Consider the following 16,095-nt stretch of genomic DNA (forward strand, 5'->3'; position numbering starts at 1 on the left):
CATAAAAAATCTAGTTTCATTCAGTGGTTACTTGGTTTAGTCAGGTATCAGTTCCCCCTAATTTTTTCAATACTTCTCTCGTCATTTTCCATTCTTCAGATGAGAGCCATTTGTTTGAAGAGTGGTTCCAGGACCTGCAGTTGTCTGTGAACGAGTGCTTTGAGAACCCAGAGTGTAAACAGGACGTGGAGGCCTCCATGAAAAGACTGGCTGTGAGTAGCAGGCTGGATATCACATCTTACAGAATCATCTGACAATGTAAATGGACATAAGGGGAGGATGAGTTTTGGTCTTGATCACATCTTTTGATCTGTGATCACATGGGTGAACACAGTGTTGGTTGGGATTGACTGAATTTTCTCTATTGAACCTCTATTTCACTTAGAATATCCCAGTACTTTCTTGACATGACTGATACATTGCTTGAAACCCCAGCATCAGCTCTGTCTGAGTTATAATGTCTCTTTCTTTTTCTACCAGTGTTTCCTGGCATCTAAGGATGGTGAGAAGCATCTGGGTCAGGTGAGAGAGCACCTGGAGAGAGGCAGAGAGCAGGTTCCGCCAGAGCAGCTGGCCCACCTGAAAAGCTGGCTGGGGGAGCAGGAGAAGGAGCTGGCCACATTCAGAACCCACTGCCAGGGCAGACAGAGCCAGCTGGACACTGTCCTCAGAACCCTCAACAGGTAATCACTATTACCACTAAATACTATACACTCCGATTCCTAATAGTGTTACTATACATCATTACTACTATACACTGCTATAAGCACTGTTACTACTAGATGGCACCACAATGATACTGAAGGGAGGATGTAAGCAGTCGGTCATTTGACAATGGGTCATTATCAGTCGCATGCGTCATTTTAGTCAACATGGTGTCTTTCTTGTGTTCTTCAGTCTACAGCAGGAACATGAACGTTTCCATGACTGGCTTCAGGCCTGGGAACACAAGTCAGTGGAAGGAGAACAAGTCAACAACTTTCTCAAAGATCTCCACAAAAAAAGGTGAATTGAGTTATTGCAGACTTTCTTGAGGGTTAACTTAGAGCAGTGGTGTGGTGGTGTGATGTAGTGAGTAGTGGTGATACATTGTCTTCTCTGTGATCCAGTGAGAGAGTGGAGGCCCTCAGTGAGCTGTGTTCGTCGGTGCGGAGGCAGGGTCTGAGAGGGGACACCCTGCTGACTGACACTGATGACCTCCTGCAGCGCTACCGGAGCCTGGAGGCCACACTGCAGCAGCAGGCCGAGATCTTGAGAGTCCTGGAGGAGGACTGTAGGAGGTTTGATACCCAGACTGACAGCACCAGGACCTGGGTTAGAGACCAGCAACAACGACAGCATCACCAGATCCAGAAAGAGGAGAGAATACACACAGCACAGGTATGTCAATAGGACATGATGGAAAACTTAATAAAAAAATATTAAGAGGATTCCCTTAAGATGTTCATGTGTTTTACTCTCCAGGTCATTCTCAGTTCCAGACCTGAGGGAGACTCTAAGCTGCAGGACTTGAGGAGACGATGCCAAAGTCTGTGTGAACATCAGGACCTGGAGGAGAGCAGGAGACAAGAGGTTCAGCAGACAGTCAGAGACATGGAGGAGGAGTGGAGGAGAGTCCTGCAGACTGCTGAGGAAACTCTTACCAAAGCTGAGATGCAGAGTGCTATCGAAGGCCAGCTGAGAGTGTTTGACTCCCAGACAGAAAGTACCAGGACCTGGGTCAGAGACCAGCAGCAGCAACTCCACTCTCTGGGCAACCAGGCCAAGACTGAGGACCAAAGACACACAGCACAGGTCAGTCTCCAGCTACGGACACGTATGGTACACTGTCTGGGTGACAAACAGTGGCAGTTCGTTTAGGGTTAACGTAAGAGTCATGGCATGGGCCCTGGTTTGGGATACAGTTTTGGATATGCCTTTGGCCAGTAGTCAATTAGACATGCTTAATGTACTTGTTAAAAAATATGTGTTTCTTTTCAGACCATCCTGAGCTGCAGACCTGAGGGAGACTCTAAGCTGCAGGACTTGAGGAGACGAGGTCAAAGTCTGTGTGAACATCAGGACCTGGAGGAGAGCAGGAGACGAGAGGTTCAGCAGACAGTCACAGACATGGAGGAGGAGTGGAGGAGAGTCCTGCAGACTGCTGAGGAAACTCTTACCAAAGCTGAGATGCAGAGTGCTATTGAAGGCCAGCTGAGAGACTTGGAAACCCAGAAGGAGAACTCCAGGGCCTGGATCAAAGGCCAACATCAACGCTTACTTTCTTTGGGCAGCCAGGCCAAGACAGAGAACAGAATACAAACTGCACAGGTCAGTCTACAGTTAACCTCTTACAGCGGAACCCCGTTCCGCCAGCGGAACCCCTAGCCAACAGCCAATGGGATCGCATGGCTCGAAATACAAAAACAACTAAAATACCACAATTCAATTTTCTCAAACATACGACTATTTTACACCATTTGAAAGATAAACCTCTCCTGAATCTAACCATATTGTCCGATTTCAAAAAGGCTTTACAGCGAAAGCAAAACATTAGATTATGTTAGGATAACACCACAGCAAAAAAACAACAACACAGCCATTTTCCTAGCAAGGACAGCCATTTTCCAAGCAAGGGTAGCCGTCCAAAAGCACAAAACCAGCTAAAATTATGCACTAACCTTTGATGATCTTCATCAGATGACACTCCTAGAACATTATGTTAGACAATACATGCATTTTATGTTCCATCAAGTTCATATCTATATCCAAAAAACCCATTTTACATTGGCTCGTGACGTTCAGAAAATGTATTCACCCCCAAATTTCCGGTGAATGTGCACCATAATTTACAGAAATACTCATCATAAACGTTGACAAAATATATAACAATTAATTAAAGAAGTATAGATGAACTATTCCTTTTTGCAACCGCGTTGTCAGATTTCAAAATAACTTTACGGAGAAAGCACATTGTTCAATATTCTGACTACTGAGCCCCAAGCTATTCAGTTAGCCGTCCAGCCACGGCATCCACAAAACGCTGAAATATGTTAAAAATATTATCTTACCTTTGCTGATCTTCGGCTGAATGCACTCGGAAGGTCTCCCACTTCTACAAGAAATGTTCATTTGTTCGATAAAGTCCATAATTTATGTCTAAATAAATCAGTTTTGATGGCGCGTCCAGATCACCATTCCAAAATGCATCTATCCACCGTCGACGAAAAGTTATAAAGTTCCCTCAGCGTTTGTAGAAACATGTCAAACCATGTTCACAATCAATCTTTAGGGTGTTTTCAATGTAGAATTTCGATAATTTTCCAACTGGACAATAGCAGATTCATTACAGAATTAAAAAAAAAAATGGCTAGCCTTGCGTGAGTGCGCACGAGGCAAGTCAATGACCCCAGCCCGACCACATACTGTTCCAGGTATTATTCAATCAAATTGCATTGTAGAAGCCTCAAACAAAGTTCTAATGACTGTTGACATCTAGTGGAAGCCTTAGGAAGTGCAATATGACATCACAGACACTGTAGTTTAGACAGAGCATCATTTGAAATGACTACAACCACGTGAGGTCAAACTTCCTGGTTGGATTTTTCTCAGGTTTTTGCCTGCCATATGAGTTCTGTTATACACAGACATCATTCAAACAGTTTTAGGAACTTCAGAGTGGTTTCTATCCAAATCTACTAATAATATGCATATCCTACCTTCTGAGTCTGAGTAGGAGGCAGTTTAATTTGGGTACGTTTTTCATCCGGCCGTGAAAATACTGCCCCCTATAGTGAAGAAGTTAATGGCCGACATGGTTAGTGTTTGGGTCTGGGCTACAGCAGGGCAAAGACTAGGGCTTGAGCTTAGGCTCAGTTTTGGACTAAGGTTGTTATGAATGTTTATTTTTATGTGAAATCGCCAATTGGCAACCCATCCCTTCTGGGATTAATTGACACATAAACAAGCATTACAATAATTCTCTGTGGTAATTCAATGATAATTCTTCTTCCGGTGTTCTCTGCATTGCTCATCGAATAAAGAGTGAAAAAAATGTTAAAGTAAAAATCTATCCAAAATAGTAAATAAGGTTATCCAAACTATAATTATACATACATATACACATACATACATACACACACTACCGTTCAAAAGTTTGGGGTCACTTAGAAATGTCCTTGTTTATGTAAGAAAAGCACATTTTTTGTCTATTAAAATAACATTAAATTGATCAGAAATACAGTGTAGACATTGTTAATGTTGTAAATGATTATTGTAGCTGGAAACGGCAGATTTTTTATGGAACTCTGCCTAGAAGGCCAGCATCCCGGAGTAGCCTCTTCACTGTTGACTTTGAGACTGGTGTTTTGTGGGTATTATTTAATGACACTGCCAGTTGAGGACATGAGGCATCTGTTTATCAAACTATACACTCTAATGTAGTTGTCCTCTTGCTCAGTTGTGCACCGGGGCCACCCCCTCCTTTTTCTATTCTGGTTAGAGCCAGTTTGTGCTGTTCTGTGAAGGGAGTAGTTCACAGCATTGTACCAGATCTTCAGTTACTTGGCAATTTCTCGCATGGAAAAGCCTTCATTTCTCAGAACAGGAATAGACTGACAAGTTTCAGAAGAAAGTGCTTTGTTTCCGGCCATTTTGAGCCAGAAACAAAGAGTATATCTGGTGTATCTGGTGTGCTTTCTGGAATAAAAGCAAGCGTATATCTTGGTAGAAAGGGCAATAGAGGATACAATGAGTTTCAGTCTCTATTTCTTCGAGGTCACAATAGTGGAATAGTCTTTCCTCTTCCATTTCACCACAATACCGACCTGTTTCAATACGCAGAGCCAATATCCCTGATCTGACCCGTTTCAATACGCAGAGACAATATCTCTGATCTTACCTGTTTCAATACGCAGAGGCAATATCCCTGATCTTATCTGTTTCAATACACAGAGACAATATCCCTGATCTTACCTGTTTCAATACGCAGAGACAATATCCCTGATCTTACCTGTTTCAATACACAGAGACAATATCCCTGATCTTACCTGTTTCAATACGCAGAGACAATATCCCTGATCCTACCTGTTTCAATACGCAGAGACAATATCCCTGATCCTACCTGTTTCAATACGCAGAGACAATATCCCTGATCCTACCTGTTTCAATACGCAGAGACAATATCCCTGATCCTACCTGTTTCAATACGCAGAGCCAATATCCCTGATCTTACCTGTTTCAATACGCAGAGACAATATCCCTGATCTGACCCGTTTCAATACGCAGAGACAATATCCCTGATCCTACCTGTTTCAATACACAGAGACAATATCCCTGATCCTACCTGTTTCAATACGCAGAGGCAATATCCCTGATCTTACCTGTTTCAATACGCAGAGCCAATATCCCTGATCTTACCTGTTTCAATACGCAGAGGCAATATCCCTGATCTTACCTGTTTCAATACGCAGAGGCAATATCCCTGATCTTACCCGTTTCAATACGCAGAGGCAATATCCCTGATCTTGCCTGTTTCAATACGCAGAGACAATATCCCTGATCTTACCTGTTTCAATACGCAGAGACAATATCCCTGATCCTACCTGTTTCAATACGCAGAGACAATATCCCTGATCCTACCTGTTTCAATACGCAGAGCCAATATCCCTGATCCTACCTGTTTCAATACGCAGAGCCAATATCCCTGATCTTACCTGTTTCAATACGCAGAGACAATATCCCTGATCTGACCCGTTTCAATACGCAGAGACAATATCCCTGATCCTACCTGTTTCAATACACAGAGACAATATCCCTGATCCTACCTGTTTCAATACGCAGAGGCAATATCCCTGATCTTACCTGTTTCAATACGCAGAGCCAATATCCCTGATCTTACCTGTTTCAATACGCAGAGGCAATATCCCTGATCTTACCTGTTTCAATACGCAGAGGCATTATCCCTGATCTTACCTGTTTCAATATGCAGAGACAATATCCCTGATCTTACCTGTTTCAATACGCAGAGACAATATCCCTGATCTTACCCGTTTCAATACGCAGAGGCAATATCCCTGATCTTACCTGTGTACATTTCGATCTCTTGCTTTTAGGTAGGTTATATATAATATATCTCCCACACAGATTCACCCTTAATCAAACAAAATGTTCTCATTTTGGGTTCATGATTAATCGTCTCCACCCATTTTTTTTCATATTGCTTCAACAGTTGTTTTTTAATCATTTCTATGTCTCCCTTAATTTGGGTTTCATACAGATATTCACAGTCAGACTGTTGAAAAAGGTCAGACATTTCCTTTGCCCAGGCTCCCCCTATGGATAGTATTTTTTGTGCTAAGTCTCCCACTATGGATAGTATTTTTTGTGCTAAGCCTCTCACTATGGATAGTTGTTTTTGTGCTAAGTCTCCCACTTTGGATAGTATTTTTTTGTGCTAAGTCTCCCACTATGGATAGTATTTTTTATGCTAAATCTCCCCCTATAGATTCGTATTTTTTGTGCTAAGTCTAAGTCCATAATGGTTACTATACTACCTTAGTCTTAAGCTAGTGTTTATGTCTGTTACCAGGCCGTCCTGAGTTCCAGAACTGAGGGAGACTCGAAGCTGCAGGACTTGAGGAGACAATGTCAAAGTCTGTGTGAACATCAGGACCTGGAGGAGAGCAGGAGACAAGAGGTTCAGCAGACAGTCAGAGAAATGGAAGAGGAGTGGAGGAGAGTCCTACAGGCTGCAAAAGAGGCGCTGGATCGGGTAGAGGTACTAGAAAAAGAGCTGAGAGCTTTTGAAACCTGGAAGGAAGGCGCTCGGGTCTGGGTGAAAGACCAGAAACAACAGCTACACTCTCAGAGCAGCCAGACCAAGACTGAGGAGAGACTACATACCACACAGGTCTGTGTACAGCTAGAGGTGCTTATAAATCCTCCGAAGATATGAACTTATTGTTGTTGTCAGCATTCGTTCTGAATTTACAATTCATGGCTCTTCCATCCGAGTCTTACTTGGCATAAAAACATAGATTTGGCTTTTGGTCTTTCTCTAAACTGCCTAATTCAGTTTTGACTTAGTACCTGTGTTTTTGTCTTCAGGCTGTCCTGAATTCCAGACCTGAGGGAGACTCTAAGCTGCAGGACTTGAGGAGACGAGGTCAGAGTCTGTGTGAACATCAGGACCTGGAGGAGAGCAGGAGACGAGAGGTTCAGCAGACAGTCAGAGACATGGAGGAGGAGTGGAGCAGAGTCCTGCAGACTGCTGAGGAAACTCTTACCAAAGCTGAGATGCAGAGTGCTATTGAAGGCCAGCTGAGAGACTTGGAAACCCAGAAGGAGAACTCCAGGGCCTGGATCAAAGGCCAACATCAACGCTTACTTTCTTTGGGCAGCCAGGCCAAGACAGAGAACAGAATACAAACTGCACAGGTCAGTCTACAGTTAATGGTCGACATGGTTAGTGTTTGGGTCTGGGCTACAGCAGGGCAAAGACTAGGGCTTGAGCTTAGGCTCAGTTTTGGACTAAGGTTGTTAAGAATGTTTATTTTCATGTGAAATCGCCAATTGACAACCCATCCCTTCTGGGATTAATTGACACATAAACAAGCATTACAATAATTCTCTGTGGTAATTCAATGATAATTCTTCTTCCGGTGTTCTCTGCATTGCTCATTGAATAAACAGTGAAAAAAATGTTAAAGTAAAAATCTATACACAATAGTAAATAAGGTTATCCAAACTATAATTATACATGCATATACACATACATACATACATACATACACTACCGTTCAAAAGTTTGGGGTCACTTAGAAATGTCCTTGTTTATGTAAGAAAAGCACATTTTTTGTCTATTAAAATAACATTAAATTGATCAGAAATACAGTGTAGACATTGTTAATGTTGTAAATGATTATTGTAGCTGGAAACGGCAGATTTTTTATGGAACTCTGCCTAGAAGGCCAGCATCCCGGAGTAGCCTCTTCACTGTTGACTTTGAGACTGGTGTTTTGTGGGTATTATTTAATGACGCTGCCAGTTGAGGACGTGAGGCATCTGTTTATCAAACTATACACTCTAATGTAGTTGTCCTCTTGCTCAGTTGTGCACCGGGGCCTCCCCCTCCTTTTTCTATTCTGGTTAGAGCCAGTTTGCGCTGTTCTGTAAAGGGAGTTGTACACAGCATTGTACCAGATCTTCAGTTTCTTGGCAATTTCTCGTATGGATTAGCCTTCATTTCTCAGAACAGGAATAGACTGACAAGTTTCAGAAGAAAGTGCTTTGTTTCCGGCCATTTTGAGCCAGAAACAAAGAGTATATCTGGTGTATCTGGTGTGCTTTCTGGAATAAAAGCAAGCGTATATCTTGGTAGAAAGGGCAATAGAGGATACAATGAGTTTCAGTCTCTATTTCTTCGAGGTCACAATAGAGGAATAGTCTTTCCTCTTCCATTTCACCACAATACCGACCTGTTTCAATACGCAGAGCCAATATCCCTGATCTGACCCGTTTCAATACGCAGAGACAATATGTCTGATCTTACCTGTTTCAATACGCAGAGGCAATATCTCTGATCTGACCCGTTTCAATACGCAGAGACAATATCTCTGATCTTACCTGTTTCAATACGCAGAGGCAATATCCCTGATCTTACCTGTTTCAATACACAGAGACAATATCCCTGATCTGACCTGTTTCAATACGCAGAAACAATATCCCTGATCCTACCTGTTTCAATACGCAGAGACAATATCCCTGATTCTACCTGTTTCAATACGCAGAGACAATATCCCTGATCCTACCTGTTTCAATACGCAGAGACAATATCCCTGATCTTACCTGTTTCAATACGCAGAGCCAATATCCCTGATCTGACCCGTTTCAATACGCAGAGACAATATCCCTGATCCTACCTGTTTCAATACACAGAGACAATATCCCTGATCCTACCTGTTTCAATACGCAGAGGCAATATCCCTGATCTTACCTGTTTCAATACGCAGAGCCAATATCCCTGATCTGACCCGTTTCAATACGCAGAGACAATATCCCTGATCCTACCTGTTTCAATACGCAGAGACAATATCTCTGATCTTACCTGTGTCAATACGCAGAGACAATATCCCTGATCCTACCTGTTTCAATACGCAGAGACAATATCCCTGATCTTACCTGTTTCAATACGCAGAGCCAATATCCCTGATCTTACCTGTTTCAATACGCAGAGGCAATATCCCTGATCTTACCTGTTTCAATACGCAGAGGCAATATCCCTGATCTTACCTGTTTCAATACGCAGAGACAATATCCCTGATCTTACCCGTTTCAATACACAGAGACAATATCCCTGATCCTACCTGTTTCAATACGCAGAGGCAATATCCCTGATCTTACCTGTTTCAATACGCAGAGACAATATCCCTGATCTGACCCGTTTCAATACGCAGAGACAATATCCCTGATCCTACCTGTTTCAATACGCAGAGACAATATCTCTGATCTTACCTGTGTCAATACGCAGAGACAATATCCCTGATCCTACCTGTTTCAATACGCAGAGACAATATCCCTGATCTTACCTGTTTCAATACGCAGAGCCAATATCCCTGATCTTACCTGTTTCAATACGCAGAGGCAATATCCCTGATCTTACCTGTTTCAATACGCAGAGGCAATATCCCTGATCTTACCTGTTTCAATACGCAGAGACAATATCCCTGATCTTACCCGTTTCAATACGCAGAGGCAATATCCCTGATCTTACCTGTGTACATTTCGATCTCTTGCTTTTAGGTAGGTTATATATAATATATCTCCCACACAGATTCACCCTTAATCAAACAAAATGTTCTCATTTTGGGTTCATGATTAATCGTCTCCACCCATTTTTTTTCATATTGCTTCAACAGTTGTTTTTTAATCATTTCTATGTCTCCCTTAATTTGGGTTTCATACAGATATTCACAGTCAGACTGTTGAAAAAGGTCAGACATTTCCTTTGCCCAGGCTCCCCCTATGGATAGTATTTTTTGTGCTAAGCCTCTCACTATGGATAGTATTTTTTGTGCTAAGTCTCTCACTATGGATAGTATTTTTTTGTGCTAAGTCTCCCACTTTGGATAGTATTTTTTTGTGCTAAGTCTCCCACTTTGGATAGTATTTTTTATGCTAAATCTCCCCCTATAGATTCGTATTTTTTGTGCTAAGTCTAAGTCCATAATGGTTACTATACTACCTTAGTCTTAAGCTAGTGTTTATGTCTGTTACCAGGCCGTCCTGAGTTCCAGAACTGAGGGAGACTCGAAGCTGCAGGACTTGAGGAGACAATGTCAAAGTCTGTGTGAACATCAGGACCTGGAGGAGAGCAGGAGACAAGAGGTTCAGCAGACAGTCAGAGAAATGGAAGAGGAGTGGAGGAGAGTCCTACAGGCTGCAAAAGAGGCGCTGGATCGGATAGAGGTACTAGAAAAAGAGCTGAGAGCTTTTGAAACCTGGAAGGAAGGCGCTCGGGTCTGGGTGAAAGACCAGAAACAACAGCTACACTCTCAGAGCAGCCAGACCAAGACTGAGGAGAGACTACATACCGCACAGGTCTGTGTACAGCTGGAAGTGCTTATAAATCCTCCGAAGATATGGACTTATTGTTGTTGTCAGCATTCGTTCTGGATTTACAATTCATGGCTCTTCCATCCAAGTCTTACTTGGCATAAAAACATGGATTTGGCTTTTGGTCTTTCTCTAAACTGCCTAATTCAGTTTTGACTTAGTACCTGTGTTTTTGTCTTCAGGCTGTCCTGAATTCCAGACCTGAGGGAGACTCTAAGCTGCAGGACTTGAGGAGACGAGGTCAGAGTCTGTGTGAACATCAGGACCTGGAGGAGAGCAGGAGACGAGAGGTTCAGCAGACAGTCACAGACATGGAGGAGGAGTGGAGGAGAGTCCTGCAGACTGCTGAGGAAACTCTTACCAAAGCTGAGATGCAGAGTGCTATTGAAGGCCAGCTGAGAGACTTGGAAACCCAGAAGGAGAACTCCAGGGCCTGGATCAAAGGCCAACATCAACGCTTACTTTCTTTGGGCAGCCAGGCCAAGACAGAGAACAGAATACAAACTGCACAGGTCAGTCTACAGTTAATGGTCGACATGGTTAGTGTTTGGGTCTGGGCTACAGCAGGGCAAAGACTAGGGCTTGAGCTTAGGCTCAGTTTTGGACTAAGGTTGTTATGAGTATTCTTTGTGCTAATTCTAAGTCCATAATGCTTACTATACTACATTAGTCTTTACCTAGTGTTTGTGTCTGTTACCAGGCCGTCCTGAGTTCCAGACAAGAGGGAGACTCTAAGCTGCAGGACTTGAGGAGACGATGCCAAAGTCTGTGTGAACATCAGGACCTGGAGGAGAGCAGGAGACAAGAGGTTCAGCAGACAGTCACAGACATGGAGGAGGAGTGGGGAGACGTTCTTAAGGCTGCAAAGGAGGTGTTGGATAAGGCCGAGGTTCAGAGTGTCATAGAGAGGGAAATTATTGAATATTTTACCCAGAAGGGAAGCATTCAGGCCTGGGTCAGAGACCACAAACAACGCCTACACTCTCTGGGCAGCCAGAGCCAGACTGATGACAGAATAAACGTAGCACAGGTAAGTTTATAGCTACTTGTGCCTAAAAAACGTCAGATGTCAAGTCAGTAACACATAGTCAAGTCAGTAACACTTCCAACAAGGTCCGATCTAGCTGAGGCCCTAAGGCACTACTCTTTTTCTATCTCTCTATCCACAGGCTGTCCTGAATTCCAGACCTGAGGGAGACTCTAAGCTGCAGGACTTGAGGAGACGATGTCAGAGTCTGTGTGAACATCAGGACCTGGAGGAGAGCAGGAGACGAGAGGTTCAGCAGACAGTCACAGACATGGAGGAGGAGTGGAGAAGTGTCCTGCAGACTGCTGAGGATACTAGGCGTCAGGCCCAGGTGTGGTATTCTCTCTCCAGGCAGCTAGAGGCCTTCCAGGCCCTGGAGGAGAGCAGCAGAGACTGGTTCAAACTGCAGCAGCAGAACACACACTCCCTGGGAACAGGCACCCGGGGCAGCAAGGAAGAGATCCAGGACAGGCTGCAGAGAGCAAAGGTGCGCGCTACACTACACCGCAGGATCTTTTTATTGTCACAATTGATTGACTGATTAAAAATATGAAAATGTTAAGATTGCAAAGCCAATTTATGGCCAAATCTTCAAGCAGTTTATACTATTTACTGTACAGACCATTCCTTGTATATTCTGTTGCATTAAAGGCCCAGTGCAGTCAACATTCAGTTTTTCCTGTGTTTTGCATCATTTACAACAGCTGATAAAATATCACTGTAAAAGTGTGAAAACATTTGATCTGTGTTATTTCCTGATAGTTGCTGGTTGAAATACAATATACACAGGACCTTCTAATCAGCAGGTTTTTCAATGGTGGTGTTTCTGCTTGCTGTTTTGGTATCACCAGGTGGTAAATGAGTTAATAGACCAATAACAAAGAGAGTTCGAAACCTCTCTGCCAATAACAGCTAGTTTTCAGTTTTCCCCTCCCCACTCAGACGACTCCCAGACAGTCCTACCAAATGTATTGCTTGAATAATGTTTGTGTATTTTGGACAATTTTAATGGAAAACTATTACAGTAAGTTTCTGAATTGTTACCCAGAAATTATTTGACATTGATATAAAACAGCTTCATTGGGCCTTTAACTCAAATGTCCTCTTCAGGCTGTCCTGAGTTCCAGACCTGAGGGAGACTCTAAGCTGCAGGACTTGAGGAGACAAGGTCAGAGTCTGTGTGAAAACCAGGACCTGGAGGAGAGCAGGAGACTAGAGGTTCAGCAGACAGTCAGAGACATGGAGGAGGAGTGGGGAGAAGTTGTACAAAAGGCTGAGGTGGTGCACAGGTACAGTGACATTTTATTGCATGTAAAGGTGTGTAATGAATAAAAAAACGACCGTGTGAAACAACAATGTTTCCCTGGTGTGTCAGACTGTTGCAAGGTGTGGTGGAACGCCTGGTGTCCTGTCAGTACCAGAAGTGTCAAGCCCAGTCCCGTCTGGCTGAGCTCCAGCAACAGACAGCAGAGCTGCCCCGTCACTTCCCCTGGCCTGGGCTGGGAGACCGGGGGCAGGCTGTGGAGACGGCCAGGACCCTGCTGGATAAAACCAGGAACCTGGCCCCAGCCCTCTCTGTCCTCCACACCCAGGGCAAGGAAATGTTCCAGCTTACCCAGGACCCCAGCTGGACAGACCTCTCCTGGGCCACCATGGAGGAATGCATCCCTGCCCTTCTCAAAGAACTGACGGTGGGTGTTAGATCTCCCCAATCATACTGATCAGTGATACACTCATCTGTAGTATTCGGTGCATTCGGAAAGTATTTAGACCACTTGACTTTTTCCCAAAATCTTTACTATACAGCCTTATTCTAAAATGGATTTGATTGTTTTTTTCCCTCATCAATCTACACACAATTCCCCATAATGCAAAAGTATAAAACATTTAAAACTGAAATATCACATATACATATGTATTCAGACTATTGACTCAGTACTTTGTGTGAAAGGCCGTACCTATTCACTGACGAAATCCTCGGCGGGACAGCACGAAATGAGACGCAGAGATGTGACTTCAACAAAAAAAAGGAAACTATATTGGAAGTTCTTGTTTCAACTCTCCCCGGGACCGTACAAACAAAGGCCAGGGTAATGGCTATCCAAACAAAACTCCCCAAAAATAAACTAACAGTTGGTACCCAACACCACTCCAACAGCTTGAGCCGAACCTATAACAGGGGATCCTACTATCCTGGAATTCGGCATAGTCTCCGGCTGTTAATCACTCTGCCCCTTCAGTCAGGTCCTTAAGAGAGCACAAACAATCAGTCAATTGGCCTCAGGTGAGCTCGTCAGTAGTGGCTGTACTGCGGCCCACCTCCAGGAGAGGGTGCAGTCGGACCACTTGATACGGCTGATCCCTCACACATCCCCCCTCAAGCCAGACCCAGGGGGGCTAGCACCAGCCGGACCTACCAGGTCTCGGCGAGAAAGCGCATTCGTGTTACCGTGTAGTTTTCCGGGCTTGTGAACCACCTCGAATTTAAACGGCTGCAGTGCTAGGAACCACCTCGTTATCCGGCTATTGTTGTCCCTCTGTCCCGCCATCCACTTGAGGGGGGCGTGGTCGGTGACCAGGCGGAAACTTCTCCCCAGGAGGTAGTACCTCAGATACCCTAGCGCCCATTTAATCGCCAGCAGTAGCATAGTTTCGCTCCCTTTCCCTTCTCCTACATACCCAATATAAATGTAACTCACCCTCATCCTGTAGCGTCTTCCCATCAATAACTGCCACTTTGGCCATAAGCCTTAGCACCTCTGGATCTCGCTGTTGGGCCATGCCGGGCCGTGCCAAACTGACCCATAAGGTCTTGGAAAAGGGAAACTGCTGTCGGCGTCGTTGGTCTCCGTGCCAAACCCCAGCCAGGACTCCTCTGGTGTGGACTTGGCGAAGATCTGTCGAAGCCTTTCTCTTTCCTCCTGTCTCCTATCCTTGCCTGCCTGGCTGGATCCCTCTTCACCTTGGCTCTCGATTCCATGGTACATCTCATCATTGGACATCTCTTTGAAGACCCGCCACTGCAGTCGTGTGGACTCCTCATCCTGCTTCTCCTGTTCCCCTAGCAGACCGTCTAGTCGCCCCATGTGGTTTACTTTCTTTCCCCGGAGATTATGGCGGGCAACCGGTTTATGTGCCAGGCCTATGTGGTGCTGTGAGCTCCTCTTCTCTTGTCGGCCCCTCTCATGCTTCTCCGCATTGGCCCATAACCGGTGGAAGAGTGAGCAGTCACGACCGAGAAGGACGGGAACTGACAAGTTCAGTGACAGGCCCATCACCATAGGGACCTTTCCCACGGGTGTGGTCATCTTTACTTGGGCCCGGGGGTATCCCTGGACATCGCCGTGTATGCATGATACCTTCACTTTGCCTTCAAGCACTGTCCAGTCGTCCTGTATATCCCTTTGGCTAAGGGAGACTATGCTGCCGGAGTCCAGGAACGCAAATGTTTCGGTTCCGCCTATTCTCACTGGAACGCACCGGGCGGGGGCCGTCTCTGTGCTTGATGAGAAATGTCCCTAGTCAGGGAGGGGCCGGGGCTCGGGTTAGGGGACTCGGTGGGCATGGGCTCATCCGTTTTCAGGCAGTGTTGTGCAATGTGTCCTAGGGCTTGACATTTAAAATACTGGACCGTGCAGGGAATAGGTTCATGTCTCGTTCTCTCCCTCTCTGGTGGCAGTTTCTCTCTCTTCCTCTCCACTCATAGTAGGGCTTCTTGTGCCGGCTTCCCACGCCTACCGACCTCTACAAGGGACTCTGTAGTCCTACAGGTCTCAATAGCCCTGACTAGGGCATCCATTGTCTGGGGGTTGCTCTGGCTTTCTGTTCTTAGTAGGGTTGGCGGCAGCTCTCTCAAGCACTTGTCGACCGCGATTGTCTCCAGTAGTTCCGCTACGGACCGGGCGGACCCCAGCCAGCCTTTCACTAGGCAGACTAACTGGAATGCTTGTCCTCTGGGTGACTCGTCATCCCTGTAGGTCCATCCGTGGAACCTCCTGGGCTCTCTCACGAGGGTTCAGGTTATACTGAGCCAACACCTCTGCCTTCAACTTGCCGTAGTCCAGCTCAGCTTCTTCGCCCAGGTCATAATATGCCGCCTGTGCTGGCCCTGATAGCAGGGGCGAGATCAGCCCGGCCCACTCTCCTTCAGGTCACCCTTCTCGCCTGGCCATCCATTTGAAGGCTAGGAAGTAGGCCTTGATGTTGTCCTCCTTGCTCATCCATGGGACCAGGCTGTTCACACTCGATGTGGCTCTCCTGTCAGCCGGTCTCTCCCGTGCCAGGTCCTGTTGAATTGTGGCCAATATCTGCGCCTATTGTACGGCGCATACCGCCAGCTGGGGGGGGGGGGGGGGTTCGATCAGTCTCGGCTTCTTGTGCCTGCAGCCTCGGCTTCTTGTGCCCACATTCTCCACCAATGTGAAAGGCCGTACCTATTCACTAACAAAATCCTAGGCGGAACAGCATGAAATCCT

General features: G+C 45.2%; 1 protein-coding gene across 1 annotated transcript in view; it reads left to right on the top strand.

The window, feature by feature from the left end:
• Positions 1 to 16,095, top strand: part of syne2b (spectrin repeat containing, nuclear envelope 2b) — a 153,001-nt gene that overhangs the window by 36,255 nt on the left and 100,651 nt on the right. Inside the window, exons 38-51 of the mRNA XM_082957505.1 lie at positions 100 to 212; positions 481 to 683; positions 898 to 1,005; positions 1,110 to 1,380; positions 1,465 to 1,794; positions 1,981 to 2,310; positions 6,569 to 6,889; positions 7,087 to 7,416; positions 10,258 to 10,578; positions 10,776 to 11,105; positions 11,294 to 11,623; positions 11,763 to 12,107; positions 12,731 to 12,909; positions 12,996 to 13,311. Coding sequence (XP_082813631.1) covers positions 100 to 212; positions 481 to 683; positions 898 to 1,005; positions 1,110 to 1,380; positions 1,465 to 1,794; positions 1,981 to 2,310; positions 6,569 to 6,889; positions 7,087 to 7,416; positions 10,258 to 10,578; positions 10,776 to 11,105; positions 11,294 to 11,623; positions 11,763 to 12,107; positions 12,731 to 12,909; positions 12,996 to 13,311 — 3,827 coding nt within the window. The remainder of the gene's footprint in view (positions 1 to 99; positions 213 to 480; positions 684 to 897; positions 1,006 to 1,109; positions 1,381 to 1,464; positions 1,795 to 1,980; positions 2,311 to 6,568; positions 6,890 to 7,086; positions 7,417 to 10,257; positions 10,579 to 10,775; positions 11,106 to 11,293; positions 11,624 to 11,762; positions 12,108 to 12,730; positions 12,910 to 12,995; positions 13,312 to 16,095) is intronic.

This window comes from Salmo salar, chromosome 01 (genome assembly GCF_965601325.2).
Source record: "Salmo salar chromosome 01, fSalSal1, whole genome shotgun sequence".
In the NCBI taxonomy this organism is placed as follows: Eukaryota; Metazoa; Chordata; class Actinopteri; order Salmoniformes; family Salmonidae; genus Salmo; species Salmo salar.